General features: G+C 49.6%; 1 protein-coding gene across 1 annotated transcript in view; it reads left to right on the top strand.

Moving 5' to 3' along the window:
- The window catches only part of Dennd2a (DENN domain containing 2A), a 29,411-nt gene extending 8,178 nt beyond the window's left edge, over positions 1–21,233 (top strand). Inside the window, exons 2-9 of the mRNA XM_055602040.1 lie at positions 792–932; positions 2,587–2,735; positions 13,598–13,775; positions 15,318–15,359; positions 18,246–18,363; positions 18,668–18,907; positions 20,020–20,106; positions 20,987–21,233. Coding sequence (XP_055458015.1) covers positions 792–932; positions 2,587–2,735; positions 13,598–13,775; positions 15,318–15,359; positions 18,246–18,363; positions 18,668–18,907; positions 20,020–20,106; positions 20,987–21,018 — 987 coding nt within the window. The 3' untranslated portion in view covers positions 21,019–21,233. The remainder of the gene's footprint in view (positions 1–791; positions 933–2,586; positions 2,736–13,597; positions 13,776–15,317; positions 15,360–18,245; positions 18,364–18,667; positions 18,908–20,019; positions 20,107–20,986) is intronic.
- The last annotated feature ends 2,502 nt before the right edge of the window (positions 21,234–23,735 follow it).

The following is a 23,735-nucleotide window of genomic DNA, read 5'->3' as shown; positions in this document are numbered from 1 at the left end:
TTTTTTTTTTTTCATATTCATTCCCCTTTCTCCTGCTAACTCCTCCTGAGATCAACCTCTGTTTCCCACCCTGCCCTCAACTTCATGTAGTCTTTGTAATTGTTTGTTCATTTGTTTATGCTTACTGTGTGGCCCTTGCTGACCTGGAACTCCTTATATAGACCAGGGTGGCCTCTAAGTCAGAAGTTTGCCTGCCTCTGCCTCTGGAGTGCTTGGGTTAAAGGCATGTGCCACAAGGCTAAATTTTTTTAAATGGTTTTTAGGACTTACTTATCTTACATAAATGGGATTTTTGTCATGTATTTTCTGTGTACCGTGTGCATGCAGTCCCCGTGGAGCTGAAAGAGGGTAAGAGATTCTTTGGACTGGAGTTAAGGATAGCTGTGAGCTCCCATGTGGGTGCTGAGAATCAAACTCAGGTCCTGTCCTTCAAAAGAGCAGTCAGTGTTCTTAACCACTGAGTCATTTCTCCAGCCCTCTTGGTTTTAGTAACTGCTATGTTCAGTTTGTATCATAGATATAATCCATATATTACATATGTACATATAGAATACATACGATACATACGCATGCTCATGAGTATGGAGCCATGCCTAGAATGTGGGCCAGCCACTCCCTTAAAGAAAACTAACTTTCCTTTCCCCTGAAGCCAGCAGCTGCCAGTAGCTCCTCATGAACTCCCCTTCTACCCCCTAATTTTTGAGTCACTGTGGCAGGCCCACCGTATCAGATCTGCGCACACCTTGGCCTCCTGACTTCAGAAGAGCTGGCTGCTTTTCTTACTCTCATAGATCTTGGACGAGGTGGAAAAGAGAAGAGAAATCTCCCCTGCTCTGGTGCAGCCTCTCATGAGGAGTGTCATGGAAGCCCCTTTCCCAGCCCTGGGCAAAACTATCACTGTCAAGACCTTCCTGCCAGGCTCGGGGACTGAGGTAAGCAAGAGGTGGTCCGGCCAGGCAAGTCCCTGCGGCTGGAGAGGCTGCGTCTTTCAGCGGGGCATCCAGTTCCGGGTTGTGCACCCTTTATCTCTCCTCGTCACAGCGCTCCCAGTCTAGTCTGTCCAGCCCAGGCCCCGCTCGAGGGAGCAACCCCCAAGAGCCACGGTGTCCAGCGTGGGCTTTTTCTGGAGACAGGCACTGTGCATCCTTGGCTTCTTTTTGCTGCCCATAATCCGTCTTCAGTCACTGTTCACATTTTGGGTCTGCATCGCAGTGTAACTTTGTAAGTTGGAATGTTCTTAATATTTACCCTAGCCTTCAAAGCCGGCCCTTAAGTTGGGACCTGGGACCTGATGAGGAAGTTGTTTTCGTCTTTCTTTTCCACATCATATATATAGCGCTGTAAACCTCAGAATGCTGGTCTCTTCCAGCCTTGGATCTCTGCTGTAAACCAGTTCCTCCTAGACCCAGAGGAGGCGAACGCATCAGGGACATGGCAGATCAGCTCAGTTTTCCAGCACTGAGCAGGTGATGGGGACCCATACAGCTGTAGTAGCTTGGCCGTGGGATTGTAGCTGGAGGTTAGGAGCGAGGCCCAGTGTGGTGAGAGGACTCAGTGGCTGCTAGTCTCCACTCATGTCGCTGTGCTGAAGTCTGCTCTTCGCGGAGAAACTTGGAAACTCACACAGGCAGCTTGAGATAAATCCAGGATCTCACTGGCAAATAAGGGACAAGACGATAAACACAGAAAGCTTTAAAACTAGGGAAACCCATGGACGTAATTGGAACTGCTAGGCACAGTGGCGCACACCCTGTGATCCCAGCCTGTGGAAGATGGAGGCAGAAGAATCAAGAATTCAAGGTCTCTGTGGGGCTGGAGAGATGGGTCAGTAGTTAAGTGCACTGGCTGCTCTTCCAGAGGACCCAGGTTCAATTCCCAGCACGCACATGGTTGTTCGCAGCCATCCGTAACTCTAGTTCCAGAGGATCAAACGGCTGCTGTGGGCACCACATTCATGCACATAAAATGTATTTCTTTAAACAGCAGCTACTCAAGCCAGTGACTTGAGTTTGATCTCTGGAACCTGTGGTAGAAAGGGAGAAATGACTCCTGAAGGTTGTCCTCTGACCTCCATACATGTATGTGCCTTGGCACATGTTTACCTGTGCTCATACACACATCACACACAGACATGATAATGAGTAAATAAATAGAAAGTTCAAGACGAGCCTAAACTACATAAAAAATTTGAAGCCAGCCTGGGCTACATGCATAGGCCTGGGGTTTTCTTCCAGCAGAAACAGGCCTCCGGGGGGCAGGATTTTCTCTAGGATTCTGAGGCTAGGTCAGTTTTCAGCATTAAATGTCTAAGCGCCGTCCAGATACTCTCTTCCAGGAGGAGCTTCCTAATATGGCCAAGGACCATGGACTCTACTATCCATTTTCCTTGTCTCCTTTGTCCAAACTGTCCTCAACTGAGTGTGAGGTGTTTGCTACTACAGTGCACCTCTTCCCCACTCCCTCTTGTTTTCCTCCTTTTTCTTTCCCTTTGCCATGCTAGTGGGTCACCTCTGCAAAGGCTCCCAGAGCCCCCAGGGAGGCCTGCTGTGTAAGCCCACCTTCATGGCTGCCACTGTTCCCTGGCAGGTGATTGAACTGTGCCGCCCGATGGACTCCCGGCTAGAGCATGTGGACTTTGAGTCTCTGTTCTCCTCCCTCAGCGTCCGGCACTTGGTTAGTGTTTTTGCCTCCCTGCTTCTGGAAAGGAGGGTCATCTTCATCGCAGACAAACTCAGGTACACAAGCCCTGCTGCTTCCCCGTAATATGAGTAAATGGTTCTGGGCCTTAGTCTCTCAAGGGTGTAGAGACTGGCTTCCTGAGAGGCCGGTGAGGCTCGCTCATGGTGTAAAGGGAGGTAGGGCTGTGTGCTGCACGTGCCTGTGTGGCATTTGGCCTGCTTCCCATGTGTTTCACTGTGGGCTAGGAACTCTCTTGTATGTGAAGGAAACTGAGGTGAAAGCTGTGTACACCTGTCCTCCACAGTTCTCATTCCATTGGGGGAACCAGAAAGTAAGCAGACCAGGGCGCCATGTTGGGAGGGCTTGTTACATCAGCAAAGTCAGGAGATGACAGAAGGCACTCGTCTCCAAGGTGGGACAGACTGCCTTAGTGCTAAGATCAGGAGCTTGCTGTAGGAGGTGTCTGCGCGAAGGCAAGGGGCCAGCAGAGGCTGAACATGGCACTGTTGGGAAGTGTGAGGCAGCTCCCTCAGGAAGAGATGAGCAGACAGAGAGGACAAGAGACAGCTCAGGGAAAGACCACAAGAGTGCTGGAAGAGTACAGACTTACCCAAGACACTGCTTTCCTGTCTGTTATTAAACCAAACCAGGCAAATCACACACACACACACACACACCTGCCCCTACGATGCCGTCCGTATCCCAGTGAACAGATTCTCTTACTCAAAAACCCAGTATTGTGGGCTGGAGAGACGGCTCAGAGGTTAGGAGCACTGGCTGTTCTTCCAAAGGTCCTGAGTGTCAATTCCCAATAACCACATGGTGGCTCACAACCATCTATAATGAGAACCCGTGCCCTCTTCTGGCTTGCAGTCACATATGCAGACAGAATAATGTATAAATAAATAAATAAATAAATCTTTTAAAAAAATTTTTAAATAGCAACAACAAAAAAAAAAAAATCTGGATTGATCCTGAACTTCTAGCAGAGAAAACAGCCCTTGCATCTTTGCCATTTCAGGCCTTTAATCCCAGCACTGTGGAGGCAGAGGCCAGCAGATCTCTGTGAGTTCAGGGCCACATGGGCCACATAGTAAGACCTTGTCTCAAAACAAAACTACTGAGGGGCTCAGCAGACAAAGGAGCCTGCCACCAAGCTAGACAACCTGAGTTCAATCCCCAGGGCCCACATGGAGCAAGGACGGAACCAGCTCCTGCAAAGCTGTTCTCTGAGTTCCCTGCACGTGTGCACACCCACTTGCACACATGCGCGCTCACACGATGAGTGTATGTAAGCCATTCTTTTTCTCCAAAACACTGACCTGGAGCTTTTGAGGCCTGGGAACATGCGCGGTCACCACCACTCCACGAAAGTGCAAGAAGAGGGCCGCCAGGTAGCCAAAATAGTGGGGGCCACCGGAGAAGTCCAGTGGAAGACTTGCCAGAACCGTCTGTGCTTGGGAGAGGAGATGTGGCACTGAGCTTCAGGGAACAAAAGCGGGGAAGAAGAAAGGGGACAGAAGAATGGAAAGGACAGCATGTTTCAGCGTGGAATTCATCAGTGTGGGGGTGTGGTAGCTTCCAGCCCTGGCCTCCACTGCAGCCATCTGGTACCTTTATGATGCTCCTTTTGGACAGTTGCCATCTGGCTATTCCCCAAGAGCCCCCACCTCATGTCTGAGCTCTCTATTCACTTTTAAATGTCACCATTATTGTGTTCCCTATGCACTTCTGTCAGCTCAGGAAGCAGGCCCTGTCTTCAGCCTGCAGCTGGTGCTCAGAGCTGGGCAGCTCTCCAAGCGCCTGGGCACTGGGGAATTCAGACAGAGAGTTCTCAATGTTGGGGCCCTGGAAGCTGAAGATGAGTAATAACTCTTTAGTGACCAGGATCAGATTTCATCGGCTCTGTGGTAACTATCTCCATGTTCTGGAAGCCCCCCCCCTCCCTTTCCCCCAAAGCCTCCATTCACTTGGATTTTCAAGGCTGGATTTCGGGGAGGAAGAAAAGATGGATTTCAGAAAGGCCTTGGCAAGAATTGGAGACCAGCTAAATAAACCGAGCACCTGCCAGGAGTGGAGTTGGGGACCTCCTAAGGGACCTCCTTGGGGTGAAGATGTTAGACCAGGGCAGGCCAAGCTGGAGAAAATACCTAAGGTCAGTAGTGCAGCCGGAGCTGAGCAGGCCAACCAAGCACCATACTGACTGAATTTTCTAGTCAGTGCGCTGAAAGAAAAGACAGGGATAGGGTTACTCAGTGACTAAGGGGCAGCCTGGACTCGGGCTTTTAGAAAAGCTGGGGAGAGGTTCTGCCAGAGTATCTAGAAAAGAGCACAAGCCACCTGCCTCTCCCCTGGGCAGATTGCTGAGTGGGGAGGTTGGATAGCCCCCTTCAACAGACGCCCACATGCCTAAATGGGCTCTGCTCGGGGCCCTCCAGAGTTCTCCAGGAGGGCCTTGGTGTTTTTCTCCTCACCTCACCTTCCGTGGGGCCTGACATTCTGCTTTTGGGGGTGTAGTCTCTTTGAACAGCATACGGTAGGGAAGGGATACTTCATTCTCCCTCTGTGACTCCTGTAGGCAGTTCTCAGAGGGTACACATCGCCCAGCATATTCTCTTTGCAGCAGGGGAGGAGAAGGCAGCAGGAATATGGCTAATTTTTATGTTCTCCTTAGGGCCAGAGCCTAGCTTTGTAGTAATTAGTGTGCATATGTGTATATGTGTGTAAACTGCCTTAATTGTATTTTTATTATTTATTTTTGAGACACTGTTTCATGGGTCCTACCCTGGCCTCACACACTCTGTGCAGCTGAGGATGGCCTTGAACTTCTAATCCCTCCGCCTCTAGCTCCCAGCTGCTGGAATTACAAGCATGCCTAGTTTGTGTGGAATGCAAGCTAAGCAAGTAACTGTCAGCTGAGCTACAGCATCCCATCACAACTGCATTTTAGGCCCTCTGTGGTTTCCATACATGCACATCCCTCTCAGATCACACTGGGAAGTTTTCCCAGAGCAGGAAGGACCCCGAACACTCAGCCCTTAATGCTGGGTCTCCACATTTGTAGGGAGCAGGGGATGACTGAGCCCTGGAGACCGTGGCCTTCTGGCTTCAGTGGCTTCTTTTCCCTATGGGCAGACATGGCTCAGTGTCTTCTCTCTCACCCCATTTTAAATGGCTGACTTACAGGAAGAGAAGAAAACCTACCTGGAATGATAGGACAGGGGCCTAGAGCAGGTAGCTCAGTTGGCAGAGGGTTTTCCTAGCACACCAAAGGCCCTGGGCTCAGTTCCCAACACTGTGAACCGGCAGTGGCCGCGCACACCTGCAATCACTGACTTAGGAGGTGTTGGCCGGAGAATTGGAAGTTGAGGTTTATTCCCAGCTACAGAGGGAGTTTGAGGCTCACCTGGGCTATATGAGAGCCTGTTTCGAAAACAATAAAAAATGAAAGAACAATGAACACAGGGGCTGGAAAGGTGGCTCAGTGGTTAAGAGCACTGGCTCTTCCTGAGGAAGACTCCCAGCACCCACTTGGTGACTCACAACCGTCTGTCACTCTGTTTAACAGGGAACCCCTTACCTGGATACTTCAGGCACTTCTGGCCTCCACAGGCGTTAGGGCACACCCATGATACAACTGAAAAACAAGAAGAATGAGCACAGCCATAGGGACAGGACTGCCACGTCACGTAGGTGCTGGGTCAGGCCCCTTAGAGGCATACATAGCTTAGGACACGTGAAGCCAGGCTAGGAGAACTGCCTAACAGTGGAGACCGTACAGCGGGAGCTAGGAGCTGCAGCGCGCTGGTAGGAGTCGACAAGACAGACACGGGCACTGTGTATCCACAGAATGCAGGGAAGTCTGTCAACGAGGCCATTCAGATCCTTTGTGAGTGTGGTGGCGCAGGCTGCCTGTGATTTCCAACGTGAGGAGGCCGAGGGAGAAGGCTTCTGAGTTCCGGGCTAGTCACGTCAACGTAGTGAGAGCCTGTCTCAAAAGAGTGTAAGATTCCTTTCCATTCATGTGTGGCTAGGAAAGCTAAGTGTTTGTGTCTAGAACCTTCCTTCTGTCAGTGGCCCTCCAACAGGGGCCCCAGTGAGTAGATGTGACTGGGAGTCCTCCACGTTCCTCTCAGATCTGAAGTGATCACACTCCATGGGCCAGGCACCTCCAAGCGTCCTGGCACTGTGTCCCATGGGAGTCTCTGATTCATGGGCCTGGTGGAAGGATCCATTCATTTCTGTTTGATTTATGGGGTAGTAGCCATAGGGAACTGAAGATTCTCTGTCCAGGCCTGGGGAGCTGGCTGCCTGTGAACTTCTTGAGCTGGAAGAGTCTGAGAAAAAAATCTTTAGCTAAAGTCCCAGCCGCTGCCTTCTTCTGAGGCACCCCTCCGCTGAGCACACATGGATCCCAGTCCTGTTCAGCCAGGAATAGACGGGACCCTCCAAACCCTCTTGCCTTCTGTGCCCCACGCTCAGCGAGGCCACAGAGTGGAACAGGAGGACATGAGAGCCCGCAAAGCCAGGGAGTGGCCCTGTGACATCCGTGGGGGCCTTAGCTCCCCTCAGCACTGTCCACCCCTGGGCGGTGCATTTAGTGACCTTTTCTGTGGAGTCTCAGCCCCGAGAGAGAGGCTTGCTGGGAGCCGGTGGCAAATGCTCTGAGTTACAGAATGGTTTTAACTTGAGCCAAAAACCTATCAAATTTAAAACAACATTTTTGCTCTGTTTCATCTTTAGGGTGGACATTGAGTGTCTCTGAAGGCTCTGTCAAGCTCAAGCTTGACAGATGAAAGCAAAGAATACTGTTGTGATGGCTTGCTCTGTCTCCATAACAACCAGATAAATATTTCCCGACACCCCTGTCTTATTTCCTTTCTTATTTACTAGTGTCAGCACTAAAAAGCTTCAGCTAAACCTGTAGACCAGGGCTGCACATAAGCAAGGGTTTCTGATGGTTTCAGATGGCAAAGTATTTACCATTCAGTAGTCTATCTTTTTATAGTAGAAGTCATAAGCTGAAGGTTCCTCTACCAGCTAACGAGGAGTAGGATGAGGTGACCAAAATTGACAAATGCTCTTTGAACCTTGGGTTTCACACATGGGAAACTACACTACACGACTAAGCTCACGTGTATGTATTCGTTCTTTTGTTTGTCCCTCTCAGTTTGTTTTGACGCGGTTTCCATGAGCTTCGGTGAGGTTCTGTATGTCTTCTAGAACCAGCTACGCTCCGCAGCTCTTGCCATCTCGGATGAGTTTGTCCAAGGCCTGTCTGAAAGTGGTGGTCACCACCTCCGTACTCTAGCATTGAAAATACTGCACTTTGAGGGTCCAGTGGGTCCTCACGTAGCCGGCAAGAGTCTAAGATAAATACATTCAGTTTAGCAAAGCTAAAGCATTTTAATAGCATGGTAGTACTTTATAAAGCCATGGGCTAGGAAAAGAGCACGCTGGCAGAGTACTTGCTGCCATTTGTGAGATTCTAGACCTTCGGTTCCCAGCACTGAAAAGCAGTTAGGTAAATGCAAACTAGCTGGCTGCAGCTTGGCTGGTAGAGTGCTGGGCTAGCATGCACTGAGCACTGCCCCAATCCCCAGCACCTAATAAAACCAGGAATGGGGGTCTACACCTGTAACCCAGTACTCAGGAGACGAAAGCAGGAGCGTGGGGCGGTCAGTACATAGTTCAAGGCCACCCTGTCTCAGAAGGAGGAGGGTCCTTGGCTTGTAATGTGAACACCAGAAGCATTGTCATCGGAGCACAGTCTAGAGGCTAGCAAAGCCATGCATAAATGTGTTGTCCTCTGGCCCATCACTGAGCATCCTTGGCTAGCGTGGTCCATCTCTTCACTTGGAGTCAGTGCCCACCCTGCTCATGCTGCTTCTGTCGGGTCTCCTTCTGGACCTCCGTCAGTAGCTGAGAGGCTCACACATACCAGGATTCTATCGTAGGTCCTCAGCCGGGTGGTGGTGGTGGCTGTGGTGATGCATGCCTCTGATCCCAGCATTCAGGAGGCAGAGGTAGGTGGATCTCTGAGTTCGACACCAGCCTGGTCTACAGAGTGAGTCCAGGACATCCAAGACTACACGGAGAAACCCTGTCTTGGAGTGAGATGTCACCATTGTTCTTTGATCCAGGAACACCAAGAAGACTTGACATCCTTGCCTCCTTTTGTGGTCCCAGGAGGAAGCTCCCATTTCCAGCCCCTGGATGTGCCGTCTTGTGCAGATTCAGAGTTTGTGGGTGCTGAAGCTGGATTGGGGCACAGGCTCATCTAGACTAGCTCACATCTTTATGGGGGAAGTAGGGAGATCGGGAGTAGTGAAGGGCTCTTCCTAAAGTCACACAGAAGATAGCAGAAAGCAGACCTTGAGGGCCAGTTTAAAAGACCTTGGCTTTTAAACTCGGCAACATGTCACTTGAGAGTTAAACATGCAGTCAGGGAAACATGGCGGTCCCTCTTGGTGTGGGGACACACACTCCCCTGGGACAACCTGAGTTTTGCCTCCTGTTCTTGGAAGTGAAGGAGATGCCTTGTTCTGGATGCCAGTGGGGTACAAACTGAATAACCATCTGAGCTGTTCCTGGGTGTATAATTCTGGAAAGCAAGCACCCACAACTGAAACATCTCCTCCAGATGTTAACTCAAACACATGCCGAGCACATTCCAGAACAGTGCTTCAGCCCTTGGGAAGCACCTCCCGGTACTAAACCTCCTGCAGCCTGACACCTCTCACCTGCCCGTCCCAGGGCCCTGCAGCCCAGCTACCTTTCCACTGTGGCATTCTCTTCCCTCCCCCACTCCTGTACAATTGGTCCCAGCTGTGGGAGCTTGGCGGTCCCTCCACCCCCACAGTAATGGGAGCCAGCTGTGAGATGGTCCTCCTTGGCCATCCTTCCCAGATGCAACAGCCAATACTCAGTGAGGTGCTGGGGCTCTGCCCCGGCCTCACTCCAAGAGTCCCCCTGAGCCTCTGTTTTCTCCTTTCCTTGCAGTGCCCATCCCCTGCCCCACCCATGCATGCAAAATTCCATCGGCACTTACTGCAGTAGTTGGGGAAAACACACAAGCTGTGCTCAGAGCCTTCCGCTTACGTTAGGGTTAGCTGTCACTGCTGTGTTTACAGAATCCATCCTTCCCTTTCCTTGTTGCCCAGAACAGAATAGTACTAGGCTGGCACAGGAGCATAGAGCATCTCTAACAGCTGCCTCCCTCCTGTCCGACTAATATTAATGCTAGCCCAGGTGTGGGGCTGTTTGGTCCTGGGCTAGACAGTCAAGGAGACAAAATCCTGAACACTCCTTCCAAGAAATGGGTATGAGTGGCAGTAGGTCACCCAGTGGCATCCTCCTCCTTTTTTCCCTGCGGAACTGAATGCAGGGCTGGGATGTAGCATTCCTGAGGCTCTGGGTTCACTCAGTCTCTGGCACTGTGAGGGAAAAAGAAAGCTGAATGCAGTTGTTCTTCAGCTCAGCGTTCTGATTTGGTGAGAATTTTGTCTTTCGTCCTGTCACCCTCCTTCACCTGCCCTGTACACCTGCCATCAGCGCGGATTGGTGATGTTTCCCTGACCTTGATCTAAAGGCACAAAGTGATGCTTTTAGCAGCAGGGAGAGCCCCTTTCTCCCGAGGGAGAGACTTCAAGAAAGGAAAGGGACAACTGGACTTTTTTCTGATTTGGGGGAAAGGTCAAGTAGGTTCCTTTTTCTTTCTATGGCAATGACTGAGAAAGCACACAGGCTGTCCTCCCCATGACTCTGTCCCTCTGAGTCTCCTTCTGTCTTTCCCTCTTTCCCTCCACCCGCTTGCTCCCTGACACCCCCCTCCATATACTTGCCTTCTTGGGCTCATGGTCCCTAGTTTAAAGTTTACTTTAAACTCCTTAGGGCTCAGTGTGTTTACCTTTACAATTCAAAAGCAGGCAAACCCAAAACCAGGTATGGTGGCTCGTGCCTGTCATCCTAGAACTCTAGAAGTTGATGCAGGAGAACCCTGAGTTTGTGGTTAGCCTAAGCTGCAAGGCAGGACCCTGTTCCTAAAGAAGTACGGCATGCTGTCACTCGGATTGCTTCCAGATCTAAATCTTGGGATTCTAAGACTTTGTTTGAGTCAAAAGTGCTTAAAAGGCTGGGTGCGGCAGTACATGCCTCCAATCCCACTGCTCACCCAGTTCCAGCACTGAGCAGTGGAGCCACAGGATCAGGAGCTCCAGTTCACCCGCAGCAACCCGAGTCAGCCTAGGATCTGAGACCCTCTTATACCTGCATGTGGGGAGGATCTCTGTGAGGTCGAGGCCAGCCTGGTCTACAAAGTAAGTCCAGGCCAGCCAGGGCTACACAGAGAAACCCCTGTCTCAAAAAAAAAAAAAAAAAAAAAAAGAAAGAAAGAAAGAAAGAAAAGAAAAGAAAAGAAACTGGTAGGCTAGAAAAAGAAAACCATTAACTTGAGATTTTTTGACAGTGAAAGGGGCTGTAGCTGGACTTTGATTGGTAGATTCTTGCCCAGCACTCACAAGGCCTGAACCTCACTGATTCCCCAGAATTTGGTAAATGGGGTATAGCTACAGAAATGCATAGCTGTATACACGTACACCTGTAATCCCAGCGCTCAGAGGGTAGAAGTCCAGGTCATCCTGGGTGGCTATGTAGATGTCCAAGGACACCCTGAGCTGCACGAGATAGTCGCTCAATATGAAAGGACTTTATTCTTTGGCCATCTATGCTGGGATGGGATGGACCCTATGGCCTCATATGTAGAGATTCACTCATAATAGTTACCCAGGGCTTGACTCAGACCCTATAGCTGTTTCTTGTAGCCTCTCCTATGAGCCACGATGGCGACAAGAGATGTATACTAGTTAGAGGCAGCGATGACTTTTAAAAAATTTTTTTTCTCATATAAGTATCCATTATTTGGAGTGCCCTTTCCATCTCTTCATCTTCCCTTCCTCTCCCTTTTCTCACACGTTCCCTTCATCTCCCATCCTTTAGTGCCCTTTTCCCCCAGACACTTTTATTTCTTTTTTTCAATTATAATTTTTAATTAATTTATTTATTCACTTTACATCCCGGTCATAGCCTCCTCCCTCCTTCTTCCCCCATCCCTCCTCCCCTACTTTTCAGAAAAGTGGAGCCCCCACCAACACCAACCCACCCCAGCACACCAGTCACATCAGGACCGAGCGCATCCTCTTCCCCTGTGGGCAGGAGAGGCAGCCCAGTTAGGGGGAAGTGATCAAAAAGCAGGCAACAGAGTCCATGTCAGAGACAGTCCTGCTCCCCTTCCTAGACAACCCACATGAAGCCCAAGCTGCCCATTGGCTGCATCTGTGTAGGGGGCCAAGGTCCAGTCTATACATGGTCTTATTTCTACTTTCATATCATATATATACGTACATGATTTTATGTGTCTATATAAAATCTAGGAACCAAAAGCAAAACATATTTGTCTTCTGTAACTGGCTCAATTCTTTATTATGATTAACTACGGTTGGACCCATTTTCCTTAAAGAGACACACTTTGTTTATATGGCTGGGGTGGGGCAGTAAAGAGGTTAGAGAACTGGCTCAGTGGTTAAGAGCACTTTTTGCTCTTACAGAGGACCCAGGTTCAGTTCCCAGCATCCCATGGTAGCTTACACCTGTTCATAACTCCAGTTCCGGGGGATCTGACTCCTCTTTTCTGGCCCTTGAGAGCACCCCCTCACACACACACACACACACACACACACACACACACACACACACACACACACACATGATGCATAGGCCCATATGCACAGGCAGAAGCAGGTGGAGCTCTGTGAGTTTGAAATCAGCCTGGTCTACAAAGCAAGTCTAGGACAGCCAAGGCTACTCAGAGACCCAGTCTCGATCTAAATTTACCGCATTCTCCTTGTTCGTTCCTCTGTTTTTGGACACTGAGTTAGTTCTACAACTTAACTCTTGTAAGCAGGGCTCAGGAGACATCAAAGTGCAAAGATCCCTGCGAAAGGTTAGCTTGGAGTCCTTTGGGTGAAAGCACGGAGTGGAATAGCTGGTGAAATGGTGGCCTATTGTTAGCTTTTTGAGAAGCCTCATATTTACTCCCACAGAGTGTAACCTTTCTACCAAGAGTGTAAAATGGGTCCCCTTGTCCATATTTTTACAGCATTTGTTATTGGGTTGTTTGGGTTTTTTGATGAGTTTTTGTGTTTGTTTGGTTAGTTGGTTGGGGCTTTGTTTTGTTTTGTTTTGTGTTTTTGAGATAGGGTCTCATTTTACAGCCCTGGCTATCCCGGAACTCACTCTGTAGACCAGGCTGACCTTGAACTCAGAGCTCCACCTGCCTCTGCCTCCCTAAGTGCTGGGGTTCTAGGCATGTGCTCAGCACCTGGTTTGTTGTGTTTTTTGAGACAGAGTCTCTCATGTGCCCCGGTGTCTTAGAGCTTGCTCTGTAGACTAGGCTGGCCTGAGTCCCACAGAGATCTCTCTCTCCTGAGTGCCGAGAATAAAGATGTGCTGAGTTTTTATGTGTGTGTTAAAGTACGTGTGCATGTGCGATGTGCATGTGGTTGTCAGAGGAAAACTCTCTGGAGCCTCTCGTTTGCCTTCGCTGTGGGTTCTGGAAACCAAACGTGGGTCATCACTTTGTGAGGCAGTGCTTTCTCCATTTTTCTTTCTTGTGACTACCATTCTGACTGGGGTAAGAGGGAATCTCAGGGTAGTTTTGATTCACGTTTCTCTGTTGCTTAGTGAAGTTGGGGACTCTTTTTGGTTAGGGGTGTTGGCTATTTGTTTGTGATTATCCAAGAGCTGTTTATTCCAACCAGTGCCCCTTTGGGATGAATCCCGCCCTTTTCTCTAGCCTTTGCTGCTGACGCCCTGCCCTCACCCACACTGACCCAGCCCTTTCTCCCTGTCCCCACTCCAGCACGCTGTCCAAGTGCTGCCACGCCATGGTAGCGCTCATCTACCCCTTCAGCTGGCAGCACACCTACATACCAGTGCTGCCGCCTGCCATGATCGACATTGTGTGCTCGCCCACGCCCTTCCTCATCGGGCTGCTCTCCAGCTCGCTGCCGCTGCTCAGGGAGCTGCCACTGGAAGAGGTGAGCCCGGGAGCACTGCACCCCACTTCCTCGGGGGGCGCTGCGCAGGAACAAGAAGATACCAGGCCTTGCTCTGTGACGGGTCCTTCCCAGAGTCTGCCCTCAGCCCACCCCTTGGTGTCTGTAAGCACCTATTTTCCTTCTAAATGGAATGTCCTGTATGAGCAGCATTTAGAAGCCCTGACATCAGGCCCCATCCTCCTGCCTCCCCACACGGAGCAGAGGAAGCAGTAACTGGAATATGTGCTTGAACTGGTAACAGAGCGGTCAAGGACTTAGTGTGGCTTTTAAAAAACTAACCGCAGGCTGTGGCTAGCGGGATGGCTCAGTGTCAAGCCTGATGACCTGAGTTCTATCCCCTGAGAGAAGAACACTGACTCTTGGTAGTCCCTGTGTACCATGCACAGACCTCTAGGTCCAACCCCCAGTTCAGGAAACGGATGAAGTAATTAATGAACACTAGACTTAAAGGGGAGAAAAAGTATAACCACAGAGGTGGGTGTGAATGTCACACTCCTGCACCCCAGCACTCACCAGGCACGGCAGGAGGATTGCAGGTTTGAGGTCAACCTGGCCTACATAACAAAACACTGCAAAATAAGCCACTGCATTGTTGTAATGACACCCAGGGTTTATAGCTTTGTATACAGGTTCAGGAAGTTCTATGTGGCACCTCTGCAATTACTCAGCCCCTTGAAATAGTTTAAATAGCCCTGAGTACAGGGGACCCCAGCAGTCAGAGAAAGAAACAGGGACCAAAATCTGCTGCGCAGCCCCGAACCTGGTGAGGATGCCAGTCCATGCACCACCACCCCTTCATCCCAGAGCTGGGGATGCTGGTCCTTTGGTTGTGTGGAGGGAGGAGTTTATGCTGGTCTCTCATGGCGGAACCTATTTCCAACTGTGGCCATGCCAGCCATCCAACCCATTCTTCCTCTGTCATAGCTGACCACCTCACCTAGGGTCTGTATGAGGATCCACCCTCAGAGGCAGCACGCAAGCATGTCCTTAAGCTTTGTACGTAAGGCAGCTCACTCACGCTTGCGCTAGCCCGAATCTCAACCCGCCCTGAGGAGAAAGGTGATCCCACCAAAAACCCAACAAAGGCACAGCCTGTGGCCTGACAGTCTCCCCTAGATCCCGCCCCTCTTCCAGTCTGTCCTCTTACCTCTCTAAAAAACTGGCAGCTTCAGAGGACATCTTGGGGATAAAAAGGCAAATCCCCGATGTGGAGAGGGGCACATTAAGTAGACGTGCAGCAAGTAGGGGCCCCCGGCAGCTTTTGTCCCACCCCAGTAGCCCATGAACAAACAAAAAGAAGCAGAGAAGTCCTGCCACAGTAGAACAGGGCTAGGCATCCAGCTAGGACAGCTGCGTGTCCTGGCCTTCAGTACCAGCTTGACACCCCTCAGCCCCTCTCAGAACACAAATACACACACATTCTCCCCACTCCCAGCTGCCTCCAGTGCCAAGGAGAAAAAAAATGCCACCTCCATCTGCATCCCTCATGACAAAATTCATCCCTTTTCTTCTGTCCCATAGGTTCTTGTAGTTGACCTCATCAATGATCGGTTCCTCAGACAGGTGAGTAGAAAGCCAGTCCAGCCTGCTGCTCCTGTGTCTTCATGGCGTCCAAGGAGCTCAGCTGCAGCTCCAGAAAGGCTCTGTAGTAAGCCTGGGCCTGCTAGCTCAGCTGGGTTTCGGGACCACCTCAGGCCAAGGCTGGCCAAGGATGAGGCAGCAAAGACAGCTTGAACAAAGACTGGTTTTCACCAGTACAAGTGCAAAAAGGCTTCCACCACTTAACAGTCAGGGCACACTGGAGAGACAGCTTAGCAGTGACGAGTTCATACTGCTTGTATGAATTTGTAAAGAATTCAAGTTCATTTCCCAGCACCCATGTCAGGCAGCTCACAGCCACCTATAAGTCCAGCTTCAAAGGAATTCAACAGCTCTGGCCTCCTCAGGCACTCACATGCACAGATCCACCCATGGACATAACATGTAGTTTATAAAAGAATTCTTAACTTTTTAAAAAGGGCGCAGGATGGGCTGGAGAGATGGCTCAGAGGTTAAGAGCACTGGCTGTTCTTAAAGACTACAGGTCCTGAGTTCAATTCCCAGCAACCACATAATGGTTCATAACCATCTATAGTGAGATGGGGTGCCCTCTTCTGGCATGTAGGCTTATATGCAGGCAAATACTGTATAAGTACATACATACATGCACAAATAGGGGGCCCCGGAGAGCTAACTCAGCAGGTAAGAACACTTGCTGCTGCAGAGGACCAGGGCTCAGTCATAAACTTAAAATAATAATGTTTTAATTAAAAAAAAAAAAAAAAAGAACCAGGACACATCTGTGCCTGCTGATATCTTCCTGCAGTCCTTGTACTTGGAAGGGGGAGGCAGGAAGATTGCCTTAAATTTAAAGCCATCTGGGCCACACAGTGGGATAGTGATAGCCTGGGTTTTAGAGACCTTCAGAAAAAAAAGACTCATAAAGGAATGAAGACTCAAAATTATGTACATTATTTTGCTGGGGGTTTTTTTTTCCATTTTTTTTTTTCTGTTTGTTTTTTTCTGTTTGTGCTGGCAATAGAGCCCAGGGTTTGTACATGCTAGAAAAGAAACTCATTCGCCAGCCTGATTCTCATTTTTTTTCTAAGAAAGAGAAAAGAAGCAAGTAGAAAGAAAATTATATGTTTGCATCTTTAAAAGATTGACAGGAGCCAGAAGAGGTGGCACACGCCTTTAATTCCAGCACTTGGGAAGCAGAGGCAGGTTGTTCTCTGTGAGTTCAAGGCCAGCCTGGTCTACATAGTGAGTTCAGGTTAGTTACGGCTACATTTCGACACCTTATCCTTCCAAAATCAGATTGATGGGAAAACCTGCCAGAGTGTTAGCGTCTGTCTCAGGAGGGAGCCTGGAAACAGATGGAATGGTTTTAAATTGTTTGCATACATTCGTGACGGTGCTGGCGGTGGTCCCTGGTGGTGGTGGTGGTGGTGGTACTAGTTGTGGTTTTGTTGTTTAGACTTTGCCTTTCGAGCCAGGCTGTCACTATCTAGCCCAGGCTGGCCTGACCAGGGGATTAAGCTCCACGTTCAAATTCCTGGAATTACAGACACTGTGCCCAGAACTTTGGTCTTTTTTCTGGACTGATCATAAAGTATTTTCCTTGTAAGAGAAGCTAATACACAGTTTTTTCGGCTGAGTGGTTCTGTTGCCCGGCACCACCAGCTCAGTCTGCTGTCTCTTCCCCTCGCAGGCCAGGTCTCTCCACGAGCGCTGGCTGCCCAGGGTGAGAGCAGCAAGCAGCAGCTGCTGCTATGCACTGAGCACACTCACAGAGAGCTGCACGGACTTCAGTCTCCAAGACCTGGCCAGTACTGACCAGCCGCCCATCTTACAAATGAAAACATAGAGGCTCTCACAATTTGTTTTGTTTGTTTGGTTGGTTTTGGTTTTTCTGTGTAGCCCTGGTCACTTTGTAGACCAGGCTGGCCTCGAACTCACAGAGCTCTGCCTGCCTCTGCCTCCCTGCATGCTGGAATTAAAGGTGTACACCACCACTCCTTGCTGGCTCTCACAACTTGTAAGCTAAAATGGAGACTTAAACCTCCAATCTGTGACTCTTCTACTACACTAGGAGCTGAGGGCAGGGAACATGGCTCAGTGGATAAAGGCTCTTACTACAGAGCCTGATTACCTGAGTTCAATCCTCAGAACCCACATGGTAGAACAAGAGTAATAATACACATCCATACACACACAGTAAGTAACTGAGTACTTAAGAAAAAAAAAAAAAAACTGCTGGGTGGTGGTGGTGGCGGCGGTGGCGGCGGCGGCGGCGGCGGCGGCGCATGCCTTTAATCCCAGCATCGGGGAGTCAAGGCAGGTGATGGATCCCTGAGTTCAAGGCCAGCCTGGTTTACAGACCACGTTCCAGGACAGCTAGGGCTACATAAAGAAATCCTGTCTTGAAAACAAACAAAACGGGCTGGAGAGATGGCTCAGCAGTTACGAGCACTGTCTGCTCTTTCAAAGGACCTAGGTTCAATTCCCAGCACCCACATGGCAGCTCACAACTGTCTGTAACGCCCATTGCAAAGGATCTGACACCTTCACGCTAATGCACATAAAATAAAGATAAATAAATAAATATTTCACAAAACTCAAAAAAAAAGAAAAGAAAAAGAACAGAAACAAAACAAAAAGCCAGGCACAGTGGTATACACCTTGGATCCCAGCATTCTCAGCACTCAGGAGGCAGAGGAAGGGGGATCACTATGAGTTTGAGGCCAGCCTGGTTTACATAGTGAGTCCCAGGCCAGCCGGCCAGGGCTATACAGTGAAACCTTGTCACAAAAACAAGTTAAACTATGAGCTGGGCTGCCTGCCCAGGGATGTGGTTGGCACAGGGCTAGCCAGGTGTAGCTGCGCCCACCCGTGTCTCCTGCCTTACAGATGGAGGACGAGGATTCCATTCTGCCGAGGAAGCTTCAAGTGGCCCTGGAACACATCCTGGAGCAGAGGAATGACCTAGCCTATGACCAGGATGGAGGCCCCCTCGACTGTGTGCATGGTAAATGCCAGCGCCTTGGGACAACTGGCCAATGGTGAAGTGAGAAAGTAGGGGCGTTAGGAGAGGAAGTGGGTTTCACCCCTCCATCTGGGTTTCATTCCAAGGGTAATTGTAGGAATTTTTTCCCACTTCCTCCATTTTCCTAAAATACTTGTAAAGGGAGGAAAGACAGCCTTGAGAGCCCTTTCTCTTGGGTGGTCACAGGTCGCTGTTGAGGGAAGTAGCCGTTGCTGTTATCACTGACTATCCTGGGCTCCAGTCCACCAACCCCCCTCGCTGTCACGTCCTTGTGCCCTTTGCTCAGGCCCTGAGTCCAGCCCCTTGAATGAGGTGGTGTCCGAAGCCTTCGTCCGCTTCTTTGTGGAGATTGTGGGCCACTACTCCTTGTTCCTGACCTCAGGCGAGGAGAGGAGCCTGCAGCGAGAAGCCTTCAGAAAAGCTGTCTCCTCTAAAAGCCTGCGACGCTTCCTGGAGGTCTTCATGGAGACCCAGACTTTCCGTGGCTTCATGCAGGAGAGGGAACTGCGCAGGCAGGATGTCAAAGGTTAGACCAGCTCACTGTGAGTGCACTCCTACTTGCTGGGGCGGTGAGGTAGAGGTGTGTAAAGTGGCTGAGGAGCCAAGGGACAGTCACAGACAAGGATGCGGGCAAGAACAGTATTCTGGCTTCCACGGGAGCTGCAATCAGGCCACCCCTGACCAGTGAACATGACCGACCTCTGCTTCTCACAAGTTTCCCCTGTTCTTGTTTCTCTGTAGCCCCTCCTCCTCTTCTTCAAGCCCCTCTGCGCTTCCCTAGTGCCCTTCTTCCTGGCCCCTGCCCAGGGACTGTGGAGGGGATGAAATTCGGGAGAGCATGGTCTGGGCCTGCAGCCCTAGGCCAGCACTGCATAATCTGAGAGCTTGCTTTGGTTACCAGCTCCTGCAGCCCTTTTCACTCTGCTCTGAAGTCTCTTCTCTTACTTCTCCCTGTCCCTGTCTGCATAGGCTCCATCATGTTTCTAGGGAGAAGGGGAACAAGGAATGTGAAATGATGGAGACACCATCCCAGCCTATTTTGTCCATTGTCTTGGCTGTTCTGGGAATCTAAAATCTAGGAATGCTGGGAAAGGCGTTTTTGGATGGGAGCTAAACCTGGGTAGGGAAGGCACTTAACCTCTGCAGCATGGCTATACAGAGGCCAGGAGGTTCCAGAGGAGCAGCTAGGCCTGGGCTGGGATTTCTCCAGTGCTGTGAACTCAGCTGGAAGTCCTGCATTCCCACAGCCATTTACATAGGAAAGACAAGAGGAGAGAAATTTGATCAGAGGGTGTGAGAAGAGGCTGAGCCTCATTCGGGGGGGTTCCCTCCAGGGGAAAAACTGGCAGGTGTGTTTAGCCAGGTTTACAGGTCATTATTGGTAAGAAAGGTAGCAGAAATGAAATGGGATGTCATGTGTGAGCAGGCTTTACAGCTTTCCACAGACAGCTATTATACAAGGTGGGGCAATTATAAGGACAGTAAAAACCCTTATAAACCTCATGCTTTGAAAGCGTGTTTATAGGCACAGCTGTGTCTCAGAAGCAGGGCCCCGCTTTCCTGTCCTGGCAGGGAAGGAAGTTTGTGCAGAAGCGCAGAGGCAAGGCTCTAAAATGTCCCGGTCTCTCTCCTCACCAGGCCTGTTTGAAGTCCGAGCCCAGGAGTACCTGGAAACCTTGCCCAGTGGAGAGCACAGTGGTGTCAATAAGTTCCTCAAGGGACTGGGTAAGGCCTGGGCCCCTGTCCCCAGCCTCAGCTCTAAACTGCCTTCCCAGGAATCCTAACCACTTCAGTCCGCAGAGCCCGGAACACTTGGGAACGCAGGAAGCTGCCAGTAGACTGACTGCTTCTCCTAATCTGTCCCTTGGCCCTACAGCTACCTCACTGTAACTTCTTGCCACCTTCTCCTGCATTCCTAAATCTTCTGGGAACCGTACAGAGAACCAGGCGGGGAGTAATACAAGCAGGACTCCACCCAGCATCAGAACACCCCTGGGTAGAAAAGTAAGAAGCATCAGGACTACAGTTTAATCAGCAAAAAAGATCCTTATAAGAAAAAGAGAAAGCAGGGCCAGAGGCAGGCGGATCTCCCTTGAGTTTCGAGGCCAGCCTTGTCTACACACAGAGTGAGTTCCAGGACAGCCAGGGCTACACATAGAAACCATGTCTTGAAAAGAAAAAGAAAGAAAGAGAGAGAGAGGGAGGGAGGGAGGGAAGAAGGAAGGAGAAGGAAGAAAGAAAAAGAAAGAGAAAGGAAAGAAAGAAAGAAAGAAAGAAAGAAAGAAAGAAAGAAAGAAAGAAAGAAAGAGAGAAAGAGAGAGAGATGATGCAGACCTCTCTGTCTCAAAGAAACAGAGGGGTGCGGTGCACAGTTGGCAGTAGTGTGTGCCTGCATCCCAGCATTTGGGAGGCGAAGGCAGGTAGCGCAGGAGTTAAGTGAGTTAAGCCAGCAAGATGACTCAGCAGGTAAAGGCACTTGCCACTCAAGCCTGAAGGCCTAAGTCTGATACCTAGAACCCACACAGAGGTTGGAGGAGGGAAATGACTCCACACAGTTGTTCTTTGACCTCCCCATGTGTCCCTCCCCTCTCACTTTCTTTTTCAGGCAATAAGATGAAATTTCTCCACAAGAAATAACCCTCCTCTTGGCTCCAGGGAAGAGTTCTGCTAGAGTTCTGAGAGGCTGAGGGCTGACCCCAGGGCCCAGCTCCTTCCACAGTGTAGCCTGTGAGCTGGGGAGGTGCAGATGCTCAGGACAGCCCTGGAAGGGACCCACCAACGTGCAAACTGTGTTACTGTGGTTGGTTCTGGGACCTTTAGATCCTAGATATTAAAAGAAAAGAAGAAAAGTGTTCGAGTCTTCATTCGTCTCTCCTGCCCCATCCCATCTTTTCTGGGTCAGCTGCTGACAGCTCCGGGCCAGAAGGGAAGAGATAGGAGAGTTGCGATCTCAAAGACAGGAGGCTGCTCCTGCCACTGGCTCTTCCAGACTGGTCTATGACGCCACCTGGTGGCAGAGACTATGGACTTCACTTCTCTTGACTTTTTTTTTTTCTCTTGGAAGCCATAGAAAACTATTTATGCCTGAACAGCCTGTGGCTTTTAGAGGGACACATAAAAAGAGGAAATCTTGTTAACTGGTAATAAAATGTACTAGGGTCCTGAAGTTTCTATTTTCTGTGGCCCAACCATGACACTGAGGCAACTGCTATGAACCCATTCCTCTTAATGAGACCGAGGCCCATTAAGAGTCTGCAGGCGTCCTGTGAGCGGCACAGGAGGTGACCAGGCTGGCCTCGGGGCTACCACCCCTGTACTTCTGGGCCCCCAGCGAATGTCACTGCTAGCTATCCCTGAATCTCCACTCCCACCTGGAGTGGGGCGGGATTAACAGGTGTGTGTGTGTCTGGGGCGTTGGAAGAAGCCTGAGTAAGAATGTGAATGAGCACGGGGCTCAGGAATCCATAGCACACGGGCTCCTCAGTTTAGTTGACTTTACTGATAGCAATATTCTGTGTATTTTTATATTGCCCCTAAGTGATCACTTGTAGTATTTTGGAATATACATTCTTTTCTAACTTATTTTCTATTATACTGTTTTACTTTAAGAACTCCAAGCAAATAAATAAATAAATATATATCTTTATCAACATTCCTAGTGCTTAGATGATACCCTATTTTATGGATGTTTTTGTATTTGACTTTATCAAAAACTAAAATAAAATTGTGAAACTGTGCTAGGCTATGTGTATAAAGAAGCCTTTTTCTTTTATATATATATATATAAAAGAAAATATATATATATATATTATATATATATATATATATATATATATAATGTGCATTGCTGTTTTGCTTACATGTGTGTCTGTGTGAGGGAGTCAGATCCCCTGGAATTGGAATTACAGACAGTTGTGAGCTGCCATGTGGGTGCTGGGAATTGAACCCTGGTCCTCTGGAAGAGCAGCCAGTGCTCTTAACTGCTGAACCATCTCTCCAGCCTGAAAATACAGACTTTTTTTTTTTCTTTCAGTTTTTTGAGACAGGGTTTCTCTTTGTAGCCCTGGCTGTCCTGGAACGCGCGCTCTGTAGACCAGACTGGCCTAGAACTCACAGAGATCTGCCTACCTCTCCCTCCTGAGTGCTGCGGTAAATGTGCCGCCGCCACTGAAGACGCTTTGTTCAGTGATCTTCGAATTAAAAGGTGGAGACAGCTGCATGCGCCAAGAAGAAAGGTTGGGCCAGTGAGCCGGATCAGCAGGTGAGGCTTCCCAGCCTGGCAACCCGAGGTCAGTCACTAGAAGCCGTGTGAAGATGAAAGAGAGAACCAGGTCCGCAGCGTTGTCTGCAGGCGCACATGTGTGCTGTGGCGGGCGGGCCCCTATGCACACACAGCACACAGTATTGTTCCAATGCTTTAAAGGACTGGCGAGTTCACCTCGAACATTCATAAAATAAAAATGCCAAGATGCTTTGTCCTGTTAACACACTTGCCACCACCGAACCTGAGAAGCTGAGTTCAATCTCTAGACCCACATGGCAGGTCCCACAAGGTGACCTTTGACCTCTACACGTGTCATTTGTGCTGTGTGCTGGTATACACATGCAATCACAATAAATAAGAAATATGTATATTATTATATTACATGTATATTTAATCATGCTAGTAGAAAGCACACGTGCAGGTCATGAGAATAGTCTGAGCCAGTGGCCAAAGGAACAAACGACCATGACGTCATTCATTTATTGAAACGTGAATGCCCTCTTCTGTCTCTTGTCCATCACTTTTGCATCATGCTTGCTTTTAAAGAGCATCAACTCACAAATTACTCATAGCATGCAAAGCAGTAGATCAGACCAACAACCAAGAAGCACTGGAGCAAGAGAAGTATTTTGGCAATGAGTAGTCACAGTCTGAGGCAGATTCTGTCTTCTTGAGTGTTTGTTTTGATGGAGGGGGTGACATTGTCTCCATAGATAGTGTAGGCTGACCTTGAACTTGGAAAAATTCTTCTGCCTGAACCTCCAAAGTACGGTGGGCACAGGCGTGCATCGGCACACAGGACCATGGGGCGGGTTCGGGATGAAGGGTGCTCTCCATTGAGAAAGCACTGCTCGGAGTAGATGATGTCACAGCCGCCTGGTCGGTAGCTGCTGGTACTTGCACTCATGTACACAAACACACATACATGGATAAGTAATAAAGTATAATGAAAAGTAAGGTGGAGCCTAGTGAGCTACTGCAGTGAGTAAGGTGCCAGGGCCAGGCCTAACGGCCCGAGTGCAGTCCTCAGGCCCACAGTACAAAGAGATCACGGACTCCTACAAATTGTCCTCTGACTTCCACAAACAGC

This window comes from Psammomys obesus, unplaced genomic scaffold (genome assembly GCF_907164565.1).
Source record: "Psammomys obesus unplaced genomic scaffold, mPsaObe1.curated_primary_1811, whole genome shotgun sequence".
Taxonomy (NCBI): domain Eukaryota; kingdom Metazoa; phylum Chordata; class Mammalia; order Rodentia; family Muridae; genus Psammomys; species Psammomys obesus.
The sequence above is the reverse complement of the archived record's forward strand: the minus strand, read 5'-3'. Positions and strand labels throughout refer to the sequence as shown.